The following is a 27,721-nucleotide window of genomic DNA, read 5'->3' on the forward strand; positions in this document are numbered from 1 at the left end:
TCAGTTATAATAATTCCAACTCATTTGCACCTTCACGTTTTTTTTATTCACATAAATTTAACAAGCGTCAAAAGAACAAAAAATGTCACAATACAGCTCAAAGAAAAAACATCATTTTTGGTTAAAGAAAAAAGATTTAAAAAAACTACATAATCAGTCATTAAGCTCTTCACTATGATTAATTTTTCAAAGGATAATGAAACACATGTTTATTTTTGTCTATAATTTGACAGAACTGATCAGTGTGTTATTGGTTTATTGGTTCTCAGATAGTTGAGCGATCTGTTCTTTGTGAGAGAGAAAGAGATGACTTTTCATGCTGCTTTTCTGCGTGAAGCCTCGCTCACAGATGGGACAACTGAACGGTTTCTCTCCTGTGTGTATGCGTATGTGTCTCTTGAGCAGTGATGGGGTACGAAATGCCTTCCCGCAGAACTGGCATCGTCTAAAAGGTGCTGAAATATTAAGGACTGGATAAAGCAGAGTTACATGTAGCACTGACCATTCCTTAAACTACCCTTATCTAGTACAGCTTTTTTTAAACACAACAACAGTGTCCCAGGGCAAACAATTAAGCTCATTCTTTGTTTTCGGTTGTTTATTTGTTGTTGTTTTTTCAATCAAACAAGGGGCATAACTGGACGAATATTAAAGCCAGAATTATGGGCCTTGCTATACCGTTAACATGAGCATATTATCCCTGTGTAATCATGTTCAAAATGAAACGCTGACACCTATACCAATTTCACATTCGTTCAACAAATTATGTGAAAGTTTGATGCCTGATGACCAACTCATTATTTTGCTATCATTTTAAAGAGTTCTATGTGCAGAAAAAGAAAATTTATGAAAATAGACCGAACCCGATACAAAAAAAAAATTCAGGGCATTGAAAAATGGGTCATTTCTAGACTGATTTCAGTAGAAATTAAAGGCAAAATTACAAAGTATAATAACTTTATGTATAATGCAGTATTGGTCATTTATTTGACATATTTGTAATCAGTCGACAAATACCTTTCAAATGATTCCAACATCATGGCATCACCAGGCATCAAAATGCAAACATTAAAGATAATGGAGCTATCAGAGAAAGAGCACTTGAGGGTTGAGCACCTTAGTTCCTTTACTTTTAATAAGACCAGTCAACATGGTAACTTTTGTGAGACTTTGGACAGTCTACATAGAAAAATGAAACTGCACAGTTCATTGTGTATTCAACATGTTTATTTATTTATTTACATACAAGACAACCATATATTAAAATACTGTTTACAAGACATTATACAAATAAAACATAGCAAAATTGTAAAAAAAATCAATGTTGCGAATTGTTGTACACATAAAACGTAGCAAAATTGTTATATAAATAAAAAGGAGCAAAATTGGTATGCAAGTAAAACACAGCAAAATTGTTAAACAAATTGAAATAATCGCAGCAAAATTTCAAATGTTATCAAAACAATACTAATTCCTTGAAAAAAAGCCCATTCTAATTAAAATCTTACACATACCTGCTTTAACAGCCAAACAAAAGGGCATTATTAGACATTTACCTACGAAATAATGAATAATATTTGCGTTTTTTGTATACTTATATGTCGACATCATTGAAAGTAATTCATTAATTATTTCATATGCAAATGTATGCAATTAACACAATTATCAATGATTTTATGATATGAATATGTATACTTATCAATCAATTATACCATTTGAAAATGTATGCAAATAAAACAATTCCCAAATTGTTTTGATATCTAAATATATGTAAAAAAAAAATGCATCAGATTGTAACACCTGACAACTGTCTAAAATGAAACTTGAAAGTGTGTGATTCAGTGGTCTCCTCTATCCCTTATTTATATATATATTCATAAGTGTGTTTAATATTTAAATACTTCTGCAAACTGCTCGAAATGAAACTTGAAAGCGTGTGATTTAAGCGTCCCTTTCTGGTTAAACTCCTTGCCGCAGGCCGAACACTTGAACGGTTTCTCCCCGGTATGTACCCGCACATGAACGGCCAGTTTTGATGGTGTAGGGAAAATTTTCCCGCAAAAATCACACTTGTGTTCCTTCCAATTCGGCTCTGAAAACAATCAAAATAATAATTGATATCTTACATGTTTAAATGGCACTTGCAAAGGGAAATAACTTCCATTGAAAGAGAAATAAACAGAATCTGTTTTGATATTTCTCCTTGTCTGCAAGAGTTGTACATGCGTGAGATCTAAAACAAATTTAAGAAACATTTTAACATCTTAGTAAGGAAAAGGTATTTAAACACCACAGATTTATGCAAGATTTATCATAACTCTACAAGACATAATTATAACATAACGGGTAGATTGATCGGAACTTTGTTTAAGTTCACAACATCGTCAAAAGCATGAACTATTTTGTGATATACTCATATATTTAAGTAAAGCATGTCTAGATAAAACACTTGAGTTCAATTGTGTTAGAAAAACTGAGATCACAAGCCCATCCATTAAACTTCAAGAGCAGCGAAGATTTAACAGTTAACAATGATGACATCAACAACATTGCTAACTTACGCAACGTTGTGATATAAAAACCGTCTATCATTATCTATCTGTTTTGTAGAGCCTTTTAATGGTAGAAAACTGATTAATTCTTCAGCTTGGATAAATTTACCCTAACCCTTGATTGATTGGTCAATATTTTTTCACCAGTTACTATAAACCAATCAAATGTCTATCTGCAGTACGTGACTATGACTACGAGCCTGTATACCAAACCTATCAGTTCCAAAGTTCAGTCAGAAAGAAAACATGAGCTCAGAAAAGCGTTTATTCAATATTTTGTATGAACAAACACGTTTAATATGTCCCGTTCTGTCACTAGATTCACTCAGAAAAGCTAAATATTAATGTTGTTGTAAAAATGCTATAATAGGAGCAAAGATGGTAAAAAATGATGTATGTGTTACACATACTTATTAGATACAATCAGGCACACACCTTTTGTCAAAAGTAGGTATATCATAGATATTTTGAAACATTAAAGTATTCAGTTTTCTGGCCCGAGTCTTAAACTCAGACACAAAAGATTAATAAATATGGCCCCTGTTTTTAACTGTTTTATTAACTCAACGTTTTCGTCAAGTACAAGAACTTGCAGATAGTAATTAGCATTGGAAAAATTAATAGGTTAACAAAAATGGAATAAGTCTGCCCTTGTTAATTAACACGTTTGTTTAACACAAGAATCATTCAAACCATGCTCTTGTTTAAGTCAAGGAATTTCAATTATTGGTTATGAAAATTCAAATCAGAGAAGATCAGCGACAAACAGGGCAGCCAGAATTGCGGTCATTCTTTGTGAACCTTGACCACTCGACCATGCACATTATACATGTGGTACATCATATAATGTTTGTGGTGATCATTCTTTGTGAACCTTGAACACTTGACCATGAACATTATACATGTGGTTCAACATATAATGTTTGTGGTGGTCATTCTTTTGTTAACCTTGACCACTTGACCATGCACATTATACATGTGGTTCATCATAGAATGTATGTGGTAGTCATTTTTTGTGAACCTTGACCACTTGACCATGCACATTATACATGTGGTTCATCATAGAATGTATGTGGTAGTCATTTTTTGTGAACCTTGACCACTTGACCATGAACATTATACATGTGGTTCATCATAGAATGTATGTGGTAGTCATTTTTTGTGAACCTTGACCACTTGACCATGAACATTATACATGTGGTTCATCATAGAATGTATGTGGTAGTCATTCTTTGTTAACCTTGACCACTTGACCATGCACATTATACATGTGGTTCAACATAGAATGTATGTGGTAGTCATTCTTTGTTAACCTTGACCACTTGACCATGCACATTATACATGTGGTTCAACATAGAATGTTTGTGGTAGTCATTCTTTGTTAACCTTGACCACTTGACCATGCACATTATACATGTGGTTCAACATAGAATGTTTGTGGGTAAAATCTCTTCCACAGGTTGAACATTTATACGGCTTCTCTCCGGTATGAATTCTGATATGCCCAGCCAGTTTTGACGGTGCTGGAAAGTTCCGTCCACAAAACTGGCAACTGTACAGCTTCTTACCTGAAAACACACACAAGATCCTTAAGTTTCAAATGGAAAGGAGAAGTCGTAACTTAACCAAACTGTTTTGCATTGGCAATACAAAGAAGCTAACACCTCAAACAAAATAAAATCACTTGTGTTTTAGTACTTTTACAATTTTACGGTGGAAACCCATTGGCTCGATATCGCACGGCTCTATTTCCTTATTGGCTTGAACTTGATGAAAAGGACCGATTTTGTTTTACTCTATGTAAGCATTCCCGCTTGGCTTCATACTCGCAAGGCTTGAAGTATTTTGGCCGGTCCCTGGGATATCAAGCCAAAAGGTTTCTATTGTTATTTGTATTTACAAATATTTGGTCTAAACAAAAATATCATAAACATTTTGCCTTTTATTCCACAATATTAACATGAATTTCTGCATTTTTTGTCATAATGATAATCTATGTAAGAACTGGTGTCAATTTGTTAATCGCCAAAGCAAATTGAATCACATGACTTTGTTTTTACTGAATAGGTATCTCATCAATGATCTCGCTTAATTTTATAGACAAGCAAAAATAAACAAAGCCGCAAAAGGAGCCGAGCTCCACCTGGCCACTTTTCAGAGGTTGTTTGTTGGAAGTGGTCAAAGTAATCCATTTGATAATTCAATCATGTGCTTTAATTCATTGACGAAATATAATTATTTTATTGGTCAGTTGAATAGTTGAATTACACCAGCATTGTGTAAATAGCAATCACATATATATATCACATAATAACATCAACAATGTCACATATTATAAGAAATTTAAATATTTTTTTACACAGTTCAATTCAAATCACTTGCACTAATTATAAACAGCAGTTTTTTTAATGCACAGATCATCACGAACACCATTTTAATTGAGACAGTTGGTTGGTAAGGACCATTTTCCTTTAATATTGCCTAGTTGATCTATGAGTGAAAGGACATTAATTTTGTATAAACTGAGTTATTACATCATTGATTTTTTCTTTTGAATGGACAAGTGCAACCTCATTTACCAAACATATACAACATAATAAAAACAGCCTTATACATCCAAAGAATAAAAACAGTAGTCTCTGTCTGACTGAGACTGTCCACTGACAGCAGCAGTTAAGATTGAAACACTTCAAACGGTAGTCTCAAGTTGACAAAGACTGTCTGTTGACAGCAGGGAAGATTGAATCACTTCCAACCTGCCAGAAGGTAAGTGTGTGAAACACTTCAAACCGCATTTTCGATTTGACTGAGACTGTCCACTGACAGCAGGTAAGATTGAAACACTTCAGACTGGTAGTCTCAGTCAATCTCAGTTTGACTGAGACTGTACACTGACAGCAGGGTTAGTGTGTGAAACACCTGAAATGGCAGTCTCAGTTTGACTGTACACTAACAGCAAGTAAGATTGAAACACTTCAAACAGTAGACTTTGGTTTGACTGAGACTGTCCACTGATAGCAATGATAGGTAAACCAAGATCAAAGCCCTCATGATCCAGCTTATGGCTATTGTAATCATTACTTGTTCCAGACAACCAATTAAAAACAGTCTTCTATCATCTGTCCTAACGTTTCGTCCAAATTGATTGAAATCTAATACGTTGTCAAATGCACTTTTTCATGAGAAAAATTTTTTTAACTTAAATCAAGACAGTTCTCTTGTAGGCTTGGAAACATTTCCGGATGATAAGTAAACGTGTGATTCTTCAAGGCTGGCTTCTGGTTGAAGGCCCTCCCGCAGAAACACTTGAACGGCTTCTCTCCAGTGTGGATTCTCATGTGACGTACCACCTTTGAAGGAACTTTGAACCTTTTTTCACATAACGGGCATTTATGTCCTGAAACAAGGAAAATACATGCAACTTATTATATTTGATTGTTTTTGACTTATTCAACATCAATTCCATAAAGGTACACAACATCAAATTCATTAGAAATACTGTAAGTTCAACACCCTGAATTGTTTTGTTATTTTAGAGGCTTCAGTGAAGTCCCTTTTATTTCCCCTGAATAAAAATGTCACCAGCACTCAGGGGCATCCTTGACATTTGCAAATTTTACAATGAAATTATTTCAATATTTTTTGTACATGTTTTTAAAAATATATATACAAGTTTAATAGCATTCAACACAAATGATTTCAATAAAATATATAATTATACAGTGGAACATTTTAAGAAAAAGGTTCTACAAGACAAATTCTGATATTTATTTAAAACCATATGCCATGAAATATAAGTTTATTATAAATATAAGCCAGTCAATTTCATTACTAAAAAAATATGAGCGTGAAATTAAGTTACATATCATTCATAAACTTTATAAATTCATCAAGTTCATAAAATTTACTGACAACATAGCAGGCTTAAGTTTATTTAGTAAATAAGACTTATGGAAATAATATATATACCTTTTCTCTTTACATAATACTAATATAAATAACAATTAGTTAATCAGAATAAAAAAGGGGTTAAAAATGTGAAGAAAAAATCTGATTATAATACAGTGTACAATAAAAAGTATTTTCACAACCTCCAAATCTGCGCCTCAATGAACAAACTGTCAACTACTAGCAACCTGGTCCACCTCACTAACTATTGCACCCATTGTAAGCAATAAACAAAATACAAATTAATAAATAGGACCTATTTCACACAAGCAAAGTACAGCAACAGTCACATTATCACACCAATGCTTTCCCCACACACTTTGGAAGGTGGTCAGGGCCTTTTTAATTGGGGGAAAAAAAGCTTTGTTTTGATTTAATTTTTGAAATAAGAAAACTTAACAATAGCATGTTGTAAGAAATACACATTGAAATTTAAACACTGTGAGAGGGTTTGTTTCTAACCCAACAAAACTTCAACACTAACCCTTCTTGGGGGCGCAATTTTTTGCAAAAATATCATTTCAATTTTATTTCATCCAAAAAGTCAAATTTGAATTGTTTTGGTAATGGGTAAAATTTCGAGCAAAATTATTCAGAAATGAATTCTGAACATTAAGTCTATATTTTTGTCAGTGTCTCAAACACACTTGTGAACATTTCCGGATGTCGGTTGATCATGTGTTTCTTCACTTTACTTTTCTCGTTAAAGGCTCGTCCACACACTGAGCACGGGAACGGTTTCTCGCCCGTGTGGACTCGTGTGTGACGCTCCAGCTTTGAATACGAGGGAAAAACCTTCCCACACAATTGACATTCTGAAAATATAACAATCGTCATTATAGATGTTTGCATGGACTTCCTCTTAACCCTTAAGCTGCTGATGGCGATTTTAAAGGCTTTGCAAACAGCTTGAAACCAGACCAGACGCCGAGTAACTCGGCGCCTGGTCAGGTTCCAAGCTGTTTGCCACTCAGTCAATATATCCCCAAAGTTTTAAGTAAATTGAAAGAAATTTAGAATAAAACAGACGACATTTTTTAGCAGACGACAATTTACCCAGCATGCAAAGGGTTAATTAAAAATGTTATACAGACGTTAATAGTTGATTTCCAGAATTCCAAAGTTTTTTTGGGTTTTTTCAGGAATACTCTCTTGATACAAATAAACACAATAACAAGAGCATACAGTTCAGTATGGAAGTGTTTTGTATGTTATTGTTTTATTCATTCAAAAATCAGTCATCATGAAAGACTTTCATCATGAAAGACTTTCTGCTTTAACCAGCCCTAAAACTCATTTTCCACACTTTTTCAGTTTTTGCTCTTCGTCTATAGTGAATTTAGCTAAACTAACTAGCCCCACTCAAATTTCAGGAGCCTTAGCTTGGGGGATAGATGGGTTTCCTGGAGTCATTGATGAGTGGCAGACTTCAACAACTAGTTATAGTTATGGGTGTTGCAACAAATGTTCCCAAGGACTCTGACAACAAACTTAAGTACTAAGATCTCACTAAAAAGTTCCAAGATTTGGTATGCAAAACTTAAATTGCTCTGCTACATTTAATTTGGCTACACACATTATATCAGAAAAAAATCGAGCCAAGCGTACACAGAAAACAAGGGAAAAACTATTCCATGGAAATGTGTTCTCAAAACACTAAGATACATCTACAAGAAATGTTTTCATGCCAGTGGACTTTCTCATTATTGCTACCACCAATATAGCTAAATGAACATGTTCAATGTAATAATGTAAAATAAAAAATACTTGGAAAATAAACACATGTTTTTCCATTATGCCTTTATTAAAGCTAAATTATAAGGAGTTTGAAGGTATTTTTTCTCTCTTACAAACAGTCATCACTTCGGAAAATAGATGCCGAATTCTTCTCTGTGTGTTCTAAACGAATGAGACTGCATGTGCACTTTCTGGGTAAAGCCCTTTCCGCAGAATGTACACTTGAATGGCTTCTCGCCCGTGTGGATGCGCATGTGAGTCTTCAGCATAAACGGCGTGCCGAATAGCTTCCCACATACCATACACTGCTTGCCTCCCGCTGAAAAAACGGTATGCACAATGTTGAAAATATTAACCAAGTTGAAATGGGGAATACAGAAAAAGCATTCTGTTTGCTTTCAATAACTCTATTGAGAGGATCAAAACCTACACTGCATGCCTCTCACCGAAATACATTACATACATACTAAGTTATAAAAAAAACATATGCAACTTACAGAGAAAGCAGGAGATAAAGGGGTAAACTTCAATTGCAATCAATGTTTTCTTTTGTAAGATAAAGTGGGTAATAAGCGTGGATATAATTCAATTAAAGATACATATCTGTCAATGTGCCAGGATGTCAGCAATCATTTATTGCCTACATCTATGCCTCTGTTTTGTTTTTTTTTTGTTGTTTTTTGTTGTTGTTGTTTGTTTGTTTTTTTTTTGGGGGGGGGGGGGGGGTGATATGTTAGAAATGGGGCCTGGTCTTTCAAATTTGGAAAATGTCTCATTTTGACTATATTTTAGGACTCCAATTTTGTCTGGAAATGAACAAGAATGCTTTAAGATAAAGAGTGATAGGATAAAGTTTGAGGTCCAATGTATTAAAAAACAAAATCAAACATAACTGTTACATTTCAACAATTGGGAAAAGAGTTTAACTTTTCAGCCAGTAGCTCACTTCCCATTGAACAGAATATAATGCCATAGCAAATGGCAAAGCCAATGTCATACAGAGAACAAAAGCTCCCCAAAAAACATAGTGCAGATTTTTTTTTATATTTAAAATTTAATGTTTATTTACGATTAATATTCAAAATAATACAAATATTTACCATTTTATATTAAAACATTACGTTTATTTCCATTCCAGATTCTTCTGTCATAATGAGAAAAAGAATGTACGGTATGTATATAAATGCTTCCAGAAAGCAAATTAATTACAATAACCACTGAAATGCAATTACAGACAAAACACGCTTAAAAGATGAAATAAATCCATAGAACACAATCCTTCCCACTTTGTTGTGTGTTTTTTTGGTCTGATTGTCGTCAACAGTCAACAAATGCTTAACACGACTAAAAACAATCTCTCTGTCTTGCAACTGCTGTAAACATATTTATTATTATCAGCCATTATTTTGTTTCAAGTACACCTTCTGACACCTTTATATAACCCTCTTATACTAATTGGTAGGTTACAAGAAACTATTTTTATAACCTAAACACTAGGTTAAATTTGACAAGAGCCCTGCTCATCTATGCAAACACCAGCGTCGATGAATGCATCCGAATGTGATTTTATTACACAATGAATCTCTTAAATATATTGTAGAAGTTCTCTCATTTTGATTTGAATATAAAATTGGAAGGGCAGTGGTCGAAATTAACACAAGCCCGCTAGCCCTGTACTGGTAAAATGTCTTCCAGGCTTCTCAAATTCTGAATTTCATATAGAAGGGCTTGTTTAAAATTTGATGCCAAGCAACAGTATAAGAATTCAGGCTTGTTCATCCATAAGTCTAATTTCAATGACTGGAAGGCCTTTTCCAATTATTCCTAATTAATAACTGAATATAGCTGTCCGATTATTCAATCCCCATTTATCAAACATATAATCAAGCAACTTGTGAGGCAAGAATGATACAAATTTAATTAGAAGAAAAACAAAACAATAATAGAGTATCCATAGTTATCAGTTACAACTGCTCAATACGAGATATTTGTGTTCGGTATTAAACCTCAAGGCTTAAACAAGAAGCCTCTACCTATTGCAAGATAGGAAATAGAGCACACTATAACATTTTCTTGACTTTCCCATGCTAATATTTTCAGTTACTGTGAAATCATTAATGTTCGTGGGCATGAAATTTCGTGGTTTGCCGAAAAAAGACAATTTCGTGGGTACTTGAATTCGTCGATTTTCATTTTTGAAAAAAAATCGAAGATGCGATCGTCCTAGATCGTTTGCATAATATCCACGCGCTGGCCCGTGATTTCTGTCTTCTACGTCACTCGGTTTATGACACTCGCTAATGTGGTACGACATGCCAATTAGTGCATATACCCATGTCACTTATCGACTTAATTGGGAATAAATGTAATAAAAGAAGATGTACCCTGATCATAAATACAGATAGGGGAAGCCATTGAATGCCAATAAAGAATTTTGCAAACTGTGAAAACGCCGAAAAGGTGCGTATATTGTCACGTTCGGTGCTTAGTAACCTTCAATGTACTAGTAATCGATTAATTATTTCATTAAATAAAAAAATTGAGTATGGACACTCATCACGCACATCTTGTAAACTTGCAGATTTTCATTAACAGCACACGTTTAAACACTGCTTATAACTGTCATTTGCTGCATAAAACACATTTAATTGATTTGGTTCGTTATTTGTTAAAAGCAGTTATAATATATTAACAGAATAATGATCGTAAGTTATACAGTGAGACAGGTTTTAACACTGTATACTGCGACCTTTGTAAAGAATATACTATGTACGTAACAAGGCAATTGAAAAAGTGAATAAAGGGTTTATATTTCGTGGGATCTTGAATTCGTGGATCACCCAACCCACGAAAACCACGAACATTAATGCCCCACGAACATTAATGATTTCACAGTATTATTCATTTCTTCTGTGGTATTATATCCTTATTGACTGTTTCAAGTCAAGCATTGCACAGAATTAAGTCTATAACTGTATGGCGAGATGCGAAATCCACCGCACTATGAAGCCTTTCACACGCATATAATTCAGTTTGTTTTCCATTTCTGCTGTATAAGTTGATGGCAAGGAAAAATTTCAGTTAACCACCCTGGGGAAAATGTTTCTGTTCAGGGCCTGTACATAAAATAACAGTATTTTAATGTCTGTAACATAGTGTACTAATCACTTCTTGAACAACATCGAGCCTAAATGCGTTGCGAGGTGTGAATTCAAGTGACTGCTTTGAGAGAAATGCTTCTTGCAGTATTTACACTTGAACGGCTTCTCTCCTGTGTGAACGCGGACGTGGATCTCCATTTGCGAGCGATACTTGTATCTTTTGCCACACGTTCTGCATACGTACATGTTGGAGGCATCTGAACCTGAAATCAAAGAAACGTGGTTAGCGAACGTAGCCCCAGTTTTGTAAGTGACTGTGGCAAAACACTTCGACAGTCCTGAAAGAGAATAATTTCATGTTATTCCTCTCTTTTTTAAGCTGTTTCCACAGTCAAAACAGTAAAAAAATATATATGTACATAGAGAAATGATTAATGTTCATGTGCAGAGAAAATTTCAAGGCAAGTTTGAAAGCAAACAACAAAGAAATTTTTTCAAAGTCACGCTTTCATTGTGGTTGAAAACGTAAGAAGTTGCTGTTGATGCAGTTTTTTCTCACATAACTTTACAGTTTCATCTGAACTTTCTAAAATGTTGGCTAGATGTCATATTAACATGTGTTTATTTAGATAGGGACATTTTTTATATAGAAACTGTAAATCAAATATGATCTCAAGTCTTTACTATCATGATAACTATAATAAATAAAAGTACTTACCATTGTTCACAAACTTCATATGTATAAAACAAAATATACGTCTAAAAAATAATACAGAAAATATCTTGGTGATCGCAAACATATTTCAGAACTATGCAAATGCATATACATCATAGCACACACAATGAGTAACGGCTATCTTTATCAATTATATTTCATACGCCTCGAAAAAAATTGGCATTTCCTGCACTATCGCATGTTTCCTGAAATGGTTACTAAAAAAAACCTACGATTGGTCTGTATACTTCAGTTTTTAACAGAATTGAAAACTGCCAACACATCCATTTTTAACATATAAGATTAATAATCATTTGGTCATCTTACTAATAACTGCACCCTATTATATTCTTATAAGGGAATTTTTTATACATCTCTCACATCCTAATCTTAGTAAGGACAAGAGCGCTGCAGGTCGAACGCTAACGCTCCACTGTTATTCTTCAGTAAAAAAGGGGCATAACTCTCAGAACATTTCCATTTGAATATATTAATTGTTTTTTTGCACAATGACAACAACACCAAGACTATGACAATACCATAAAACTGAAGTACATACAACCAATAGCATATCCAGTGTATCTATTGGTCAATGCTAACTTAACATGTTCTATGTCATTGTAACATAATAATAATAAATATCAAACATTGATGCAGGAAATGTGAGGTTAAACTTTGGACAACCCTCTAACTTCATTTACCTTTTAAATTTTGCATTTGATTTTGTTAGTGTAGTGATAAAATATTTACCACATTATAATCAATAACTCGAAACTAGTCGCATCATTATACACTTAATTACACACAATAAAGTATACTGACATAGTTATGATTTAAAAACAATCATACTAATTAATTAAGTATACAGAAGGCATAAAAACATGTTCGTTTCAGGTTTTTCAGAAAATATTGAGTTTTGTGTATATGAAATCATTAACCCTCAGTGGTCGAAATTAGCACAAGCCCGCAAGCCCTGCACTGGTAAAATGTCTTCCGGGCTTGCTCAAATTCTGAATTTTATATAGCAGGGCTTGTTCAAAAACATGATTCCATGCAATAGTATAAGAATTCGGGCTTGTTCATCCGAAAGTCTAATTTCAATGACTGAACCCTAACTAGCGTCAATATGCAAAATCTAACAAGAGCAATGCAGAGCAAACTGTTACTTTTTCAGCCATACAAGGGCACAAACGGACAGTTACTGAAGCAAGAGTTAAAGGGCTTGCATTACATTTCCAACATCCATCTATTTAAAGTTTCAGTTAAAAATCTTGTTTTCAGGACCAAGTTTCAAGTTTTTTGCAACATCATGACCCTAAGAGTACTACCTCTATTTTCTTTTAAAACTATTGAATAACATAATGTCACAAAACCTGAAACAAACATATTCCTTCTGCCTAAGAATAATCTGGTTTGCAGTAAGGAACAACTACAGGATCTGTTTGAACACTATATTTTTACTTTCACAAGCAAATTTCTAAATCATGTATATTTATGTTATTTACACAAAAAATAGAATATCTTCGAACATCAACAAGTCTGTACGTACATTCTTTTGTGCAAACCCAGACAGCATAATTTAGGCAACAAACAAGAAATTAAAGTGACTCTTCATCTTGTTTACTACTTAAAAATAGATTTTTTTTCTTTTCGAAACAGTGGTCTTTAAATTTAAAATACCTGCGTCTTGCACTCAGAAAAAATGTTGAAATCACATGAATAGGTCAGGGCCTCTTGCCCTCAACTTCTTCCTTCAGAAAGTATGATTCACTAATTTATAAAGTCTGATACAATTAGATATTTTTACAACTTGCAATGTCAAGAAAATTGAATAGGATGTCTATAGAGAACTCATAGTTTGTTTTAATATAAAAACAAACAAGCAAGTTTGTTGATTAGTAATGACAGAGTTCAAGATACCAGTCTGAGTCTCGAGCCATTTCTGGTAAAATTCACGTACGGGACAAGTTAAATTTGAGTAGTACTGGTAAAATTAGGGACTATTGAAATTTAAGCAAGACTGGAAAAACTGGAGTAGGACTTGTAACACTAGAGTAGAACTGGTAAAATTTGATTAGGACTGGTAAAACTTCACCATCTTAACCACAAAATACCATGAACAAGAAGTAGCCAGAGTAAGTTTTTTAGACGGTAAAAGATGGCACCTTTTTGTGCTGTCTGTTTAAATGACTAGGATCATAACCTCACTGCTAAAGCTATATTCCGGTTTGTTGCCTACAGACCATCCCTGTCATTGAAGCAAATCAGGAAAATTTCAACACTAATGCCATTTAAGAATGAAAATTATCATAAAGCTACACAATATTCTGGCATAGTTAAAATTTTCTTAATTGTTCAAATGACCGTGGATGGTTTACTAGAATACAAAGATAATTTGACTTACTGTATCCCTGCTGAGCCGCCATATCTGCCTGAGAACCGGACGCCCCGCCTGACGGATCGAAGCCCATTCCCATGGGCATGTTAGAACTCCAATCTTGCGCCGGGGGCATGGGCTGACCAGGTTCAACACCCGTAATTTCAAGTTCATCTAACTCTGATTCATCAATGTCTTCAAGTTTAATACTCATGTCACCAGCTCCCTGTGCATTATCACCTGAGCCACCCTGCCCATCCTGACCAGATTCTGAAGTTGTGTCATCATTAGGATTCCTAGCACCACTAATTCCAGTGTCACTGCCACTAAGGTTCGATGATTCATCCTGAGGCTCAAGCTTGACCGCGGATTTAATGGGGGACTGCAATGGTGAATGAATAGGCGATGAAGATGCCCTGATTGGGCGCGTGAGGGGGTAGGGCTGATGTCTGACCCCACCTCCCGGTGTTCGGAACTGCTGCCGCATTCTGGGCACGCCAGTTTGGGGCGACATGTACCGGATCGATTGTTGGTAGGCCTGTTGCTGTTGTAGGGCCTCAGCTTCGGCTTTTCTGATCTCCTCGTCACGCTTTTTCTGCTCTTCTTCTTGTTTTCGTTTATGGTGACCTAGAAAGTATGATTTAGTTTTATATAAAGATATATAAATTTGGCGCAGCCAAACTGATTCTATGTTTAGCATCCTCAGGTAAGTTTTGAAATGTAAAGGGGTCAAAATCAAGCCAACGTTTTCAGATTTAACAAGCTAATAATGATAAAACAAGAGATGTTTGTCAAACATTATGCCCCCCCTGAGCGCCATGTTGTCAGGATTATATGGACAATTGAATGAAATATGCATGGACCGAAATGACAGCTGATTTGTCGCTAACATTGTATGCCGTTGAGGCAGTTTTAAGATTATGACCATTCAAAGTTTGAGGATAGAGTGTGTTATGACCATGACCTTTGACTCTATGACCTCAAAATCCATAGTAGTCATCAGCTGGTCACCAAAAATCTAAATGTTAAGTTTGAGGGCCATGGGTGCAGGCATTGACAAGTTATCACACAGACAAGCATTTTTCGTTCAAGGTCACTGTAACCTTGACCTTTGATCCAATGACCCCTTAAATCATAAGGGGTCATCTACAGGTAAGACACAACTCCAAGTCAAGTTTGAGGGCCATGGGTGCAGGCATTGTCCAATTATCACTTGAAACATTTTCGCATTCAAGGTCACTGTGAACCTGACCTTTGACCCACTGACTCCTAAAATCAATAAGGGTCATCTCCTGGTCAGGCCCAACTTACATGTCAAGTTTGATGATCATAGATTCAGGCATTGTTGAGATATCACTGGGAGAAGATTTGTTAACTTTTTTGCGTTAAAGGTTACTGTGACCTTGACCTTGGCCTGATGACCTCCAAAGTCAAGAGGGGTCATCTACTGGTCAGGCCCAACCTTCATGTCAAGTTTGATGACCATAGGTCCAGGAATTGTCGAGTTTGCTTTCAAGGTTACTGTGACCTTGACCTCTGACCCCTAAAATCAATAGGGGTCATCTACTGGTCAGGCCCAACCTCCAAGTCAAGTTTGAGGGCCATGGGCGCAGGCATTGTTGAGTTATCACTCGGAAAACCTTTTATCATTCAAAGTCACTGTAACCTTGACCTTTGGCCCAATGACCCCTAAAATCAATAGGGGCCATCTACTGGTCAGGTCCAAGCTCCAATTCAAGTTTGATGGCCGTGGGTGCAGGCATTGTCGAGTTATCACTCAGATAACCTTTTACCATTCAAGGTCACTGTGACCTTGACCGTTGGCCCGATGACCCCCAAAAACAATAGGGGTCATCTACTGGTCAGGCCCAACCTCCAAGTCAAGTTTGAGGGCCATAGGTGCAGGCATTGTCGAGTTATGACACGGACAACCTTTTACCATTCAAGGTCACTGTGACCTTGACCTTTGGCCTGATGACCCCCAAAAACAATAGGGGTCATCTACTGGTCAGGCCCAACCTCCAAGTCAAGTTTGCGGGCCATAGGTGCAGGCATTGTCGAGTAATGACACGGACAACCTTTTACCATTCAAGGTCACTGTGACCTTGACCTTTGGCCCGATGACCCCCAAAATCAATAGGGGTCATCTACTGGTCAGGCCCAACCTCCAAGTCAAGTTTGAGGGCCATAGGTGTAGGCATTGTCGAGTTATCGCATGGACAACCTTTTACCATTCAAGGTCACTGTGACCTTGACCTTTGGCCCGATGACCCCCCAAAACAATAGGGTTCATCTACTGGTCAGGCCCAACCTCGCAAGTCAATTATGAGGGCCATGGGTGCAGGCATTGTTGAGTTATCACTCGGACAACCTTTTACCATTCAATGTCACTATGACCTTGATCTTTGACCCGATGAGCCCCAAAAACAATAGGGGTCAGCTACTGGTCAGGCCCAACCTCCAAGTCAAGAATGAGGGCCAAGGGTGCAGGCATTGTCGAGTTATCACTTGGACAACCTTTTACCATTCAAGGTCACTGTGACCTAGACCTTTGACCCGATGAGCCCTAAAATCAATAGGGGTCATCTACTAGTCAGGCCCAACCTTCATGTCAAGTTTGATGACCATACGTCCAGGAATAGTTGAGTTATCACTCGGACAAGCTTTGGTCTACCGACGGACCGACCGACCGACATGCCTGTGCAAAGCAATATACCCCTCTTCTTCGAAGGGGGGCATAATGAGTCAGTAACATTAGAGTTTACTAATATAAAAAAATTAAAAATGTTCAAAATGGTATGTTTAGGATGTGAAGTGATAAAACCATTAACTTTTCATGGTAAAATCTGCTTAGCGCTCGTTGTCTAACTAAACAAGAGCTGTCACAGAGACAGCGCGCTCGACTATTCCGCCGCTTTTCAGTGTAAGGATTGAAATGTTTTGGCGAAATATGCATGGATCACTGTTAAATTAGATTTCAATGCAATACATGATGTGCTGAGATATTAACATAAATGTGGTTACATGCAAAATTTTAACCAGAATTTTTAAGTCTAATAATAAAGGGCCATTATTTGCAACATACAGTTTTCTAACTTGGTTATTAATTAGGTTGGGTGGTTGAATACCATTGTATAAAGTAAAGTCTCAATGCAATACATCAATGGACTTAGAAATTATATGAGGTGTACAGTACGCAAAAAGGGGCATAATTCTGTCAAAATGCTTGATACAGTTACCTCCTCCTGTGTACAGGTTGGGGGCATGATGGTGAACAAGTGTGCAAAGTTTAAAAGCCATATGTCAATGGACTTTGAAAATATTTGAGGTGGTAGGCAAACTTTAACAAAAAATCAAGTAGAAAAAGGGGCATAATTTTGTCAAAAGGCTTGATAAAGTTACCTCCTCCTGTGTACAGGTTGGGGGCATGATGGTGAACAAGTGTGCAAAGTTTCAAAGGCATATGTCAATGGACTTTGAAAATATTTGAGGTGGTACGCAAACTTTAACATAAGTCAGGGCCCTCGATCGTCCAAAATTACCGCCGAAATTTGGCTGCCGTCCCCCCTCGAAAAAGTATCTTTTTTTCCCCCTTCAGAGCTGAAAATTCCCCCTAAAAAATTGGTTTAAAAAATGCAAAAAGATCGTCAATTTTTTTAAACTACGCGCCATTGTGCGCTAGGGGAAGTAACTCGAATAATAAGTAGCGTTGTATCTAACGGTGTTAGTTCCCTTGCCAATGCGCATGTGCACTAATTCATTCCGTTGTTTACTTCCGTTTGTGAAAAATGTCGCACAATTCGAAATCATATCGAAAAAAGTTAACGAAACAAATGGCGTTTTCATGTAAGAAGATTGACGTTCTTTTGAGGCAGCACGCTCTCGCATCATCCGGATCGCAGATCGACCGTGAGGATGCTAGCAAGCAGGATTCAGAAAGGAAATCTTCCGAGATTGCGTCCGAACCAGTGTCCGTGTCATAGAATGGTTAAATTCTAAGTTGACTGTTCAAGTGATTAAATTGATGTGAAGTTGTTTGCAATGTTACTCAGTGATTAAAGATTGTTTTAAATGTATAATGTTTGTTTGAAACCTTTGTAGTTAACTATTAATACAAATTCCCCTATTTTGGGAAAACGATGCGAAAATTCCCCCTCAAAAAGGCTGTGGGCCCCTTCCCCCGAAATAGAGCGAGGGCCCTGTAAGTGGTTACGACGCCGACGCTCGGGTGACTAGGATATAGCTCTCCTTATTCTTCAAATAGTCGAGCTAAAAAAGGGAATGTTTTTTTCAAAGAAGTGAGACCTGACACCAAACAGAATAAATCTTGAATGGCCTTACCATAAAATTCATTATTAAAATGACCCTTGAATCAAAATGATCGTGAGCTAGGAAATGTAGGTGCAAAAAGCGAATAGGCATAATTTATAAACAATTGTTTTAGGCCTAAAAAAAATTGTTTGGTTAGGGTTACATCCTTTTCAAAAATAGGTAGAGTAGGTAGGCTTTTTATTTTTTTATTAGGCTTTATATAAGAATGTCATTTTCATCATTGGAGAATGGTGTTAAAGTTATCTTCTATAAGCATTGAAGGTTTTAAACTTCAAATTGAAAAGCACAAAAAAAAGCAAAAAAAATAAAAAAAAATTTAGTTTTTCATTTTTTTTTTCAAACTGACTATAAAAACGGTAGGGTCGGTGCCTATTCCGTAGGTAGGGTCGGGTATCCCGAACCAAATGTATTTTTTTTTTTGGCCTTAGCGAAAATTAACTTTGCTGTACTAATTTCAGGGGTTCTAACACTAACAGCTGATAATTGTCAATCTGAAAAAAAGCTGAATTGTCTGTTGAGAATGTAGTGGGGTTTTGAATTTCTGGCACTGATTAAAATTATCTATTTTAAGACTGTTTTTACCATGTGAGCTGTTGGTGCATGGCATTACCTGTGATGGATGTTCAGCTTGAACAAAAGCCTTCCCGTAAAACATATAACAAGTACCCTACAGCTAGAAACTTACTTTTTAAACAAAAGCCGAGGAACTGCGATTTAACTTCCTCATTTTCCTCGAGAAAGCCTTTTGCTGAGTCAGAACCAAGATGACTCAGGGTGCCGTCAGCGACGCTCGCTGTTAAGATGATCGACTCTTCATCAGTTGTAACGGCCAGCTGTTCAATCTGAAATAAAGAATCACAGGTCCATTCAACTGTTTTACACTACATGCTCTTTCATAGGGCTAGTATTCATAAACAACTTTTACCAACTTAAGTTCACTTCCTATAATTTTTATTGTCATATTAAAATATATTTGTAACTGTTTTTTACATAATAGACAGTACTAATTTTGATTAAAGATATGACTATGGAGACATCAGGATACAAACTTAAGTTAGGAAATGACTAAAAATCTTTTATGAATACCAGCCCAGATCCATATCACCACTTGGTCTTTGTACTTAAAGTGTTTCCAAACAGAGACATACATCAATTGCAAAAATTAACAAGAGCACCTAAAGCTGATGTCAATGCTTGTCTGTTAATTGTTTTAGAGACAGTACAGGGAAATCAGACAGTACTCATTGAGTTTCCCCCAGGCATTTTAACAAGGCGTTGCCCTGTGAGGTCCTTTACATTGCCTGAAATTTGGCATGGTACCTAATCTAAGGCTTCAAATAAGAATTTCAGAAAAATGTCCACACCCACTTAAGAAGTCCTATGCATTTCTTCCAGATGTCAGGTTAGGCTCGTTGAAGTCTACTAAGATGACATATTAAAGAGTTTCATGTTTAAATCTTGCATCTTACAAAAAAATACACCATGCCCTTCGTCAATTCTGGAAAAAAAACCTAACCCTACATGACAGTATGATCTCTACAGGGTTATCAGTACTCTACAGGGATGTCAGTCCTCTATAGGGTAATCAGTCCTCTACAGGGTAGTCAGTCCTTTACATAAAGTCAGTCCTCTACTAAGTCCTCTACTGGGTAGTCAGTCCTATACAGAGTAGTCAGTCTTCTACAAGGTAGTCAATCATCTACAGGGTGGTCAGTCTTCTAAATGGTAGTCAGTCTTCTACAAGGTAGTGAGGAATCTAGAGGGTAATCAGTCCACTACAGGGTAGTCATTGCTTTACAGGGCATTCAGTCCTCTACATGGTAGTCAGTCCTCTACAGGGTATCAGTCCACTACAGGGTAGACAGGGCTTTACAGGGTAGTCAGTCCTCTACAGGGTAGTCAGGGTTTTACATTGTAATCACTCCTTTACATGATAGTCAGATCTCTACAGTGTAGTTAATGCATAATATGATTATCAATAACTTTCAGAGTAGTCAATGCTCTAAAGGGTACTCAGTTTAAGGGTATTCATTGCTGCATGGATATCATGCTCTAGAGTGAAGTACAATGTATGTACATGTACACTACAGGGTATTCAGTATTCTAAAAGATAGTCAGCAGTTCACAACAAAGTCATTGTTTTACATGGTAACACTCTACTGGGTGGTCAGTGATTTAAATTAATGGTGACACCAAATTTCATGGGGGGACTCTTAAACCTCTAAACCTGTTTTTTTTGGCAGAAAGTTAAGATAGAAACACAAAATACATGGTAAGTTCAAGCATTACTAAATTAAGAAATCGGTAAAATGATTTCATTTGCATATTATTTACTGCAGGAGGTAATAAAAGTGCTCACCATTTTGGTTTTGCTAGTTAACTTTCAGTTTAAAAAAAAATCGTAGACGAAATTGATCTGCATTCTATTCAATGTTTGTAATTAATTATTTTGGATGAAAACAGATCTACATAAACTAGGATTTTTTTCCTCTCAAGCCCGCCAAATAATGATGAAATTACCAAAATATGCAAAGAATACAACCCTGTTGCATACCAATGTGTTTCATACAAATGATTCATACTCATATTTATGCGAAAAACTACAGAAACAAGCTCAGTAGCAAAAAGATCAAACATGTTTCATTCAAATATAAAGGATTGGAAGCATTTTTTAGTTTTTAATGCTTGAAGCACCTTTATATATATTTAGACTTTTAAAAAATAAACTGAAGAATCAAAAGCCCTTCTACATGTTCCATCATGTGAAATACTTTGCATTTCAGCATATGAGAGCCACAACTACCGGTAACACATAGAACAAAGAAAAATTTCTGAAGAGACTTCTGTCTGCAGAAAGGGACACTTGATTTCAACTGGTGGTGTTCCTTCGAGATCCCTGGGAAATATAGATAGTGTGGTGGACCTATTCTGTTGTGTTAATCATTGCTCAACAGAATAGCAAGTAATCTTAATGTTTGTCAATAAATTTAGGGCAGTCAGTATTCTATACCAGGATACTGGTTAGCCTGTACTCAGCATGACAGTTGTAATCAGTGAAGTCCGAACTCCACAGAACTGTCTGTACTCTACATCAGTGAAGTCTGAACTCTACAGAACTGTCTGTACTCTACATCAGTGAAGTCTGAACTCTACAGAACTGTCTGTACTCTACATCAGTGAAGTCTGAACTCTACAGAACTGTCTGTACTCTACATCAGTGAAGTCTGAACTCTACAGAACTGTCTGTACTCTACATCAGTGAAGTCTGAACTCTACAGAACTGTCTGTACTCTACAAGGTAGTTGTACCAACAGACCACAATGTCTGAACTCAAGAGTTCCCACTTACTATTTTTTTCAAGGTTAAACTTACACCCTGGGTACAAAAATTGGGGGTAAAATGCAATTATGGGGGGTATGAAATAAATATAATTTATTTTTATTATTGAAAAGTTACATTATAACAAATTGTTAGTTTTGTAATAAAGTTACAACATAACAACTATTTCAATCCCTGTCATCAAAGTCTATTGTCAACAGGTTACATACTTTTCGTATTCTGTTTTAAGCATGTCAGACTTTTTTCCGAGCCAAATTTGAGCCACGAAAATTCAGCAAACCACTTATTCTGAAATCTTTTTGGATCCTTTTTCTTATTTTTTGCACTCGTTTCAGCGCCGGAAGTTTGCACAGGTTCACTGTTCCGATTACTTGATGATTTGGATTTGTTTTCTCTAAAGTCAAACGCTGTCAGCTTGGATTGCATCAACATTTTGGGTGCAGACAGAATTCCCGTGTGTAGATCTGTTACCATGTTTCGCTGCTTACCATTCATTTCGACAGGCGTAAAAAGTTATAACCCGTCTACATTGCAATGACGTCACCGAGCAGAATCTGCAGTTTAGCCAGTCGATGGGACTAGATAGTATTTGTCTTGCCTATATTTAGAACGCGGTGTGGGATTCAAACGAAATTAATAATCGCCCCCATGATTTTTGGACGCACACAACCTTGTACCGGGTGAAAAATGTATGGGTGATTATTTTTTTGTGTGTGTGATTTATGTAATATTTTACAAGTGGGAACTCTAGAACTCTACAGAACTGATGGCAATCAGTGCTCTACAGACCACGAAGTCGAAACTCTACAGCACTGTCTATCCTCTACATGGTATTAAAATCAGTGCTCTACACTACAGAAAAGTCAGTGCTCACCAGCTGTTGTATCTGTGCTCTTAGAACGGCTTTCAGGATGACCTTGTAGCCAGGCACCTCCTTAATCACATCCATATCTGGGGTAACCATTGTCCCAATAGTTTATTGTATTGTTCAGCTACTTCAATATTGCTGAAAATAATAAACACAAAATCAAGTTATTTAATCAAACAATTGATAATTGTTCTTTTATATCTATATGTGTATTAAATTGTGGTTGTCGTTTCTGTTTCATTAATAAGTGCTATTAAAACTAGAGATTGCTTTTTTGAAAAAGCGCATGTCTCCCCCATTGTGTGGTCGTAGGTGAGAAATAATCAATGATGGATCCCAAAATCAATAGGGGCCATCAACTAGTCATGACTAACTGGCATACCAAGTATGAAGTTCCTGGGTGTAAACGTTCTTGAGTTATTGAGCAGAAACCGGTTCTTCACCTCAAGGTCAGTGACCTTGACCTTTGACCAACTGATTGCAAAATCAACTAGACATCATGACCAACCTCACTTCAAAGTTTGGTGAACCTAGATCAAAGCATTCTCCTGATATTGCACGGAAATATTTTTTTACATTAGAGGTCACAGCGACGTTGACCTTTGACCTTGTGACCCCCCAAAATATAGGAGTTTTCTAAACCTCATGATCAACCTCCCTACCAAGTTTGGTGAACCTAGGTCAAACCATTCTCAAGATATTGAGCGGAAATGTTTTTTACATTGGGGGTCGCCGCGACCTTGACCTTTGACCTAGTGACCCCAAAAACAATAGGGATCTTCTACACCTCATGACCAACCTCCCTACCAAGTTTGGTGAACCTAGGTCAAACCGTTCTCAAGATTTTGCGCAGAAATGTTTTTTATATTGGGGGTCGCCGCGACCTTGACCTTTGACCTAGTGACCCCAAAAACAATAGGGATCCTCTACACCTCACGACCAACCTCCCTACCAAGTTTGGTGAACCTAGGTCAAACCATTCTCAAGATATTGAGCGGAAATGTTTTTTACATTGGGGGTCGCCGCGACCTTGACCTTTGACCTAGTGACCCCAAAAACAATAGGGATCCTCTACACCTCACGACCAACCTCCCTACCAAGTTTGGTGAACCTAGGTCAAACCATTCTCAAGATATTGAGCGGAAATGTTTTTTACATTGGGGGTCGCCGCGACCTTGACCTTTGACCTAGTGACCCCAAAAACAATAGGGATCCTCTACACCTCACGACCAACCTCCCTACCAAGTTTGGTGAACCTAGGTCAAACCATTCTCAAGATATTGAGCGGAAATGTTTTTTACATTGGGGGTCGCCGCGACCTTGACCTTTGACCTAGTGACCCCAAAAACAATAGGGATCTTCTACACCTCATGACCAACCTCCCTACCAAGTTTGGTGAACCTAGGTCAAACCATTCTCAAGATATTGAGCGGAAATGTTTGTTTACATTGGGGGTCGCCGCGACCTTGACCTTTGACCTAGTGACCCCAAAAACAATAGGGATCTTCTACACCTCATGACCAACCTCCCTACCAAGTTTGGTGAACCTAGGTCAAACCATTGTCAAGATATTGAGCGGAAATGTTTTTTACATTGGGGGTCGCCGCGACCTTGACCTTTGACCTAGTGACCCCAAAAACAATAGGGATCTTCTACACCTCATGACCAACCTCCCTACCAAGTTTGGTGAACCTAGGTCAAACCATTGTCAAGATATTGAGCGGAAATGTTTTTTACATTGGGGGTCGCCGCGACCTTGACCTTTGACCTAGTGACCCCAAAAACAATAGGGATCTTCTACACCTCATGACCAACCTCCCTACCAAGTTTGGTGATCCTAGGTCATGCGGTTTTCCAGTTATCGATCGGAAACGAAGTGTGACGTACGGACGGACTGACGGACTACCGGACTGACGGACAGGGCAAAAACAATATGTCTCCCCCAGAGAGGGGGAGACATAATTAAGAAATTGGCTTAATGAGTTGTTTATTTTTCTAAACCTTTATAATAAAGACCCTGACCAAAGCGGTCCAAGCGGTACCGGCAGACTATGTGGTACCGGCAGACTATGTGGTACCGGCAGACTATGTGGTACCGGCAGACTATGTGGTACCGGCAGACTATGTCTGTGAATAAGCTAAGATTTTGGCCAGAACGTAAACAACAACAACATAAGCAGTCATGATAACAGTACCACCTTTTCTCAATTATCAATCTTGGCAGTTAATTAGAGAAGGTTCCGTCCATGGCAGTCTTGACTTTAATTTTCAAGTTATACCCTCAGTTGAGTTTTAAGTGACGGCAAATTCATATGTTGTCCTGGTACAATTAATCTTATGCAGATGTGCCACGTAACGCTGAACACAAATGCAATATTATCTGTACTTTAAAATCCATGACCCCTCCAATATATAAAGGAGATAGGGTCGTTGACTTTATTTAATTTCTTATTTAATTACATATATAATAACTGAACATGTTTCAATTCAAAGATAACAAGAGATGTTTGTCAAACATTATGCCCCCCCTGAGCGCCATGTTGTCGGGATTATATGGACAATTGAATGAAATATGCATGGACCGAAATGACAGCTGATTTGTCGCTGACATTGTATGCCGTTGAGGCAGTTTTAAGATTATGACCATTCAAAGTTTGAGGATTGAGTGTGTTATGACCATGACCTTTGACCTCAAAATCCATAGTAGTCATCAGCTGGTCACCAAAAATCTAAATATTAAGTTTGAGGGCCATGGGTGCAGGCATTGACAAGTTATCACACAGACAAGCATTTTTCATTCAAGGTCACTGTAACCTTGACCTTTGACCCCTTAAATCATAAGGGGTCATCTACAGGTCAGACACAACTCCAAGTCAAGTTTGAGGGCCATGGGTGCAGGCATTGTCCAATTATCACTTGAAACATTTTCGCATTCAAGGTCACTGTGAACCTGACCTTTGACCCAATGACTCCTGAAATCAATAAGGGTCATCTCCTGGTCAGGCCCAACTTACATGTCAAGTTTAATGATCATAGATTTAGGCATTGTTGAGATATCACTGGGAAAAGATTTGTTAACTTTTTTTTGCGTTAAAGGTTACTGTGACCTTGACCTTGGCCTGATGACCCCCAAATTCAAGAGGGGTCATCTACTGGTCAGGCCCAACCTTCATGTCAAGTTTGATGACCATACGTCCAGGAATTGTCTAGTTTGCTTTCAAGATCACTGTGACCTTGACCTTTGACCCCTTAAATCAATAGGGGTCATCTACTGGTCAGGCCCAACCTCCAAGTCAAGTTTGAGGGCCATGGGCGCAGGCATTGTTGAGTTATCACTCGGGCAACCTTTAATCGTTCAAAGTCACGGTTACCTTGACCTTTGGCCCAATGACCCGTAAAATCAATAGGGGCCATCTACTGGTCAGGCCCAACCTCCAAGTCTAGTTTGAGGGCCATAGGTGCAGGCATTGTCGAGTAATCACACGGACAACCTTTTACCATTCAAGGTCACTGTGACCTTGACCTTTGGCCCGATGACCCCCAAAAACAATAGGGGTCATCTACTGGTAAGGCCCAACCTGAAAGTCAAGTTTGAGGGCCATGGGTGCAGGCATTGTTGAGTTATCACATGGACAACCTTTTACCATTCAAGGTCACTGTGACCTTGACCTTTGGCCCGATGACCCCCAAAAACAATAGGGGTCATCTACTGGTCAGGCCCAACCTCCAAGTCAATTATGAGGGCCATGGGTGCAGGCATTGTCGAGTTATCACTTGGACATCCTTTTACCATTCAAGGTCACTGTGACCTTGACCTTTGGCCTGATGACCCCCAAAAACAATAGGGGTCATCTACTGGTCAGGCCAAACTTCCATATCAAGTTTGATGACCATAGGTCTAGGCAATGTTGAGTTATCACTCGGACAAGCTTTAAATTTATTTTACCATTAAAGGTCACTGTGGCCTTGACCTTTGACCAGATGAGCCCTAAAATCAATAGGGGTCATCTACTTGTCAGGCCAAACCTTCATGTCAAGTTTGATGACCATACGTCCAGGAATTGTTGAGTTATCACTCGGACAAGCTTTGGTCTACTGACAGACCGACCGACCGACATACCGACATGCCTGTGCAAAGCAATATACCACTCTTCTACGAAGGGGGGAATAATTAAAATCAAATTCTCATCAAAAATAATTTGAATTCAGAAACACTTAAAAATGCATTTTTTTCACATGTGATTATATCATTTGCAGATGATCCATTTGTAGGTAAGTAATGCACCAGTCAATAGTAACCACAGTCCCCCAAGGTCCGGGTAATAGCGGGGACTTTGACTTTCTGTCCAGCCAACCCCGGCTAAAATCCCCCGGCCTGCGGTGATGAACTGATGGTAAAATCCCCGCCAAATGACCCCGCACCCAAGGGGCCTTAGGTTAGGCCCATTTCTCGCTATATTTTGCGGGAAGACAAAACCACCGCATTCACCCGGCACTGCAGTGCCACCTGAAAGGTAAAAACACAGCCCATTTCCCTGGAGGGGCCTTGGTTACAATTGACTGGTGCATAATATGTATAAAAAGGGAATTTTCTATTTTCATTTGAATCAACTTGGACAACAAATCTTAGATAAAACCAATATTGAAACTTGGGTCCCGGCAATACTCTGTCTGGCTCCCTCTTTCCCAGTCTCTACAATAATGAGCAATCAGGGATACTTTTTTTATTATTTTGACATTTCTTATGTATCC

General features: G+C 37.4%; 1 protein-coding gene across 41 annotated transcripts in view; it reads right to left on the reverse strand.

Moving 5' to 3' along the window:
- Positions 1 to 27,721, reverse strand: part of LOC128205697 (zinc finger protein 500-like) — an 84,281-nt gene that overhangs the window by 54,763 nt on the left and 1,797 nt on the right. For 34 of the 41 annotated variants that reach the window (XM_052907563.1, XM_052907580.1, XM_052907560.1 and 31 more), the window contains exons 2-4: positions 22,976 to 23,107; positions 19,448 to 19,604; positions 14,458 to 15,057 (exon numbers count right to left, since the gene is read on the reverse strand). In XM_052907563.1, coding sequence (XP_052763523.1) covers positions 14,458 to 15,057; positions 19,448 to 19,604; positions 22,976 to 23,065 — 847 coding nt within the window. In that variant the 5' untranslated portion in view covers positions 23,066 to 23,107. Of the gene's footprint in view, positions 1 to 90; positions 456 to 1,376; positions 2,093 to 2,117; positions 4,121 to 4,481; positions 5,950 to 6,522; positions 7,316 to 8,350; positions 8,557 to 10,138; positions 11,602 to 14,457; positions 15,058 to 19,447; positions 19,605 to 22,975; positions 23,108 to 27,721 lie in introns of those variants that run through there. The other 7 variants (XM_052907565.1, XM_052907555.1, XM_052907552.1 and 4 more) reach the window with 7 other exon arrangements.

The sequence above is a fragment of the Mya arenaria genome, chromosome 10 (genome assembly GCF_026914265.1).
Source record: "Mya arenaria isolate MELC-2E11 chromosome 10, ASM2691426v1".
Taxonomy (NCBI): domain Eukaryota; kingdom Metazoa; phylum Mollusca; class Bivalvia; order Myida; family Myidae; genus Mya; species Mya arenaria.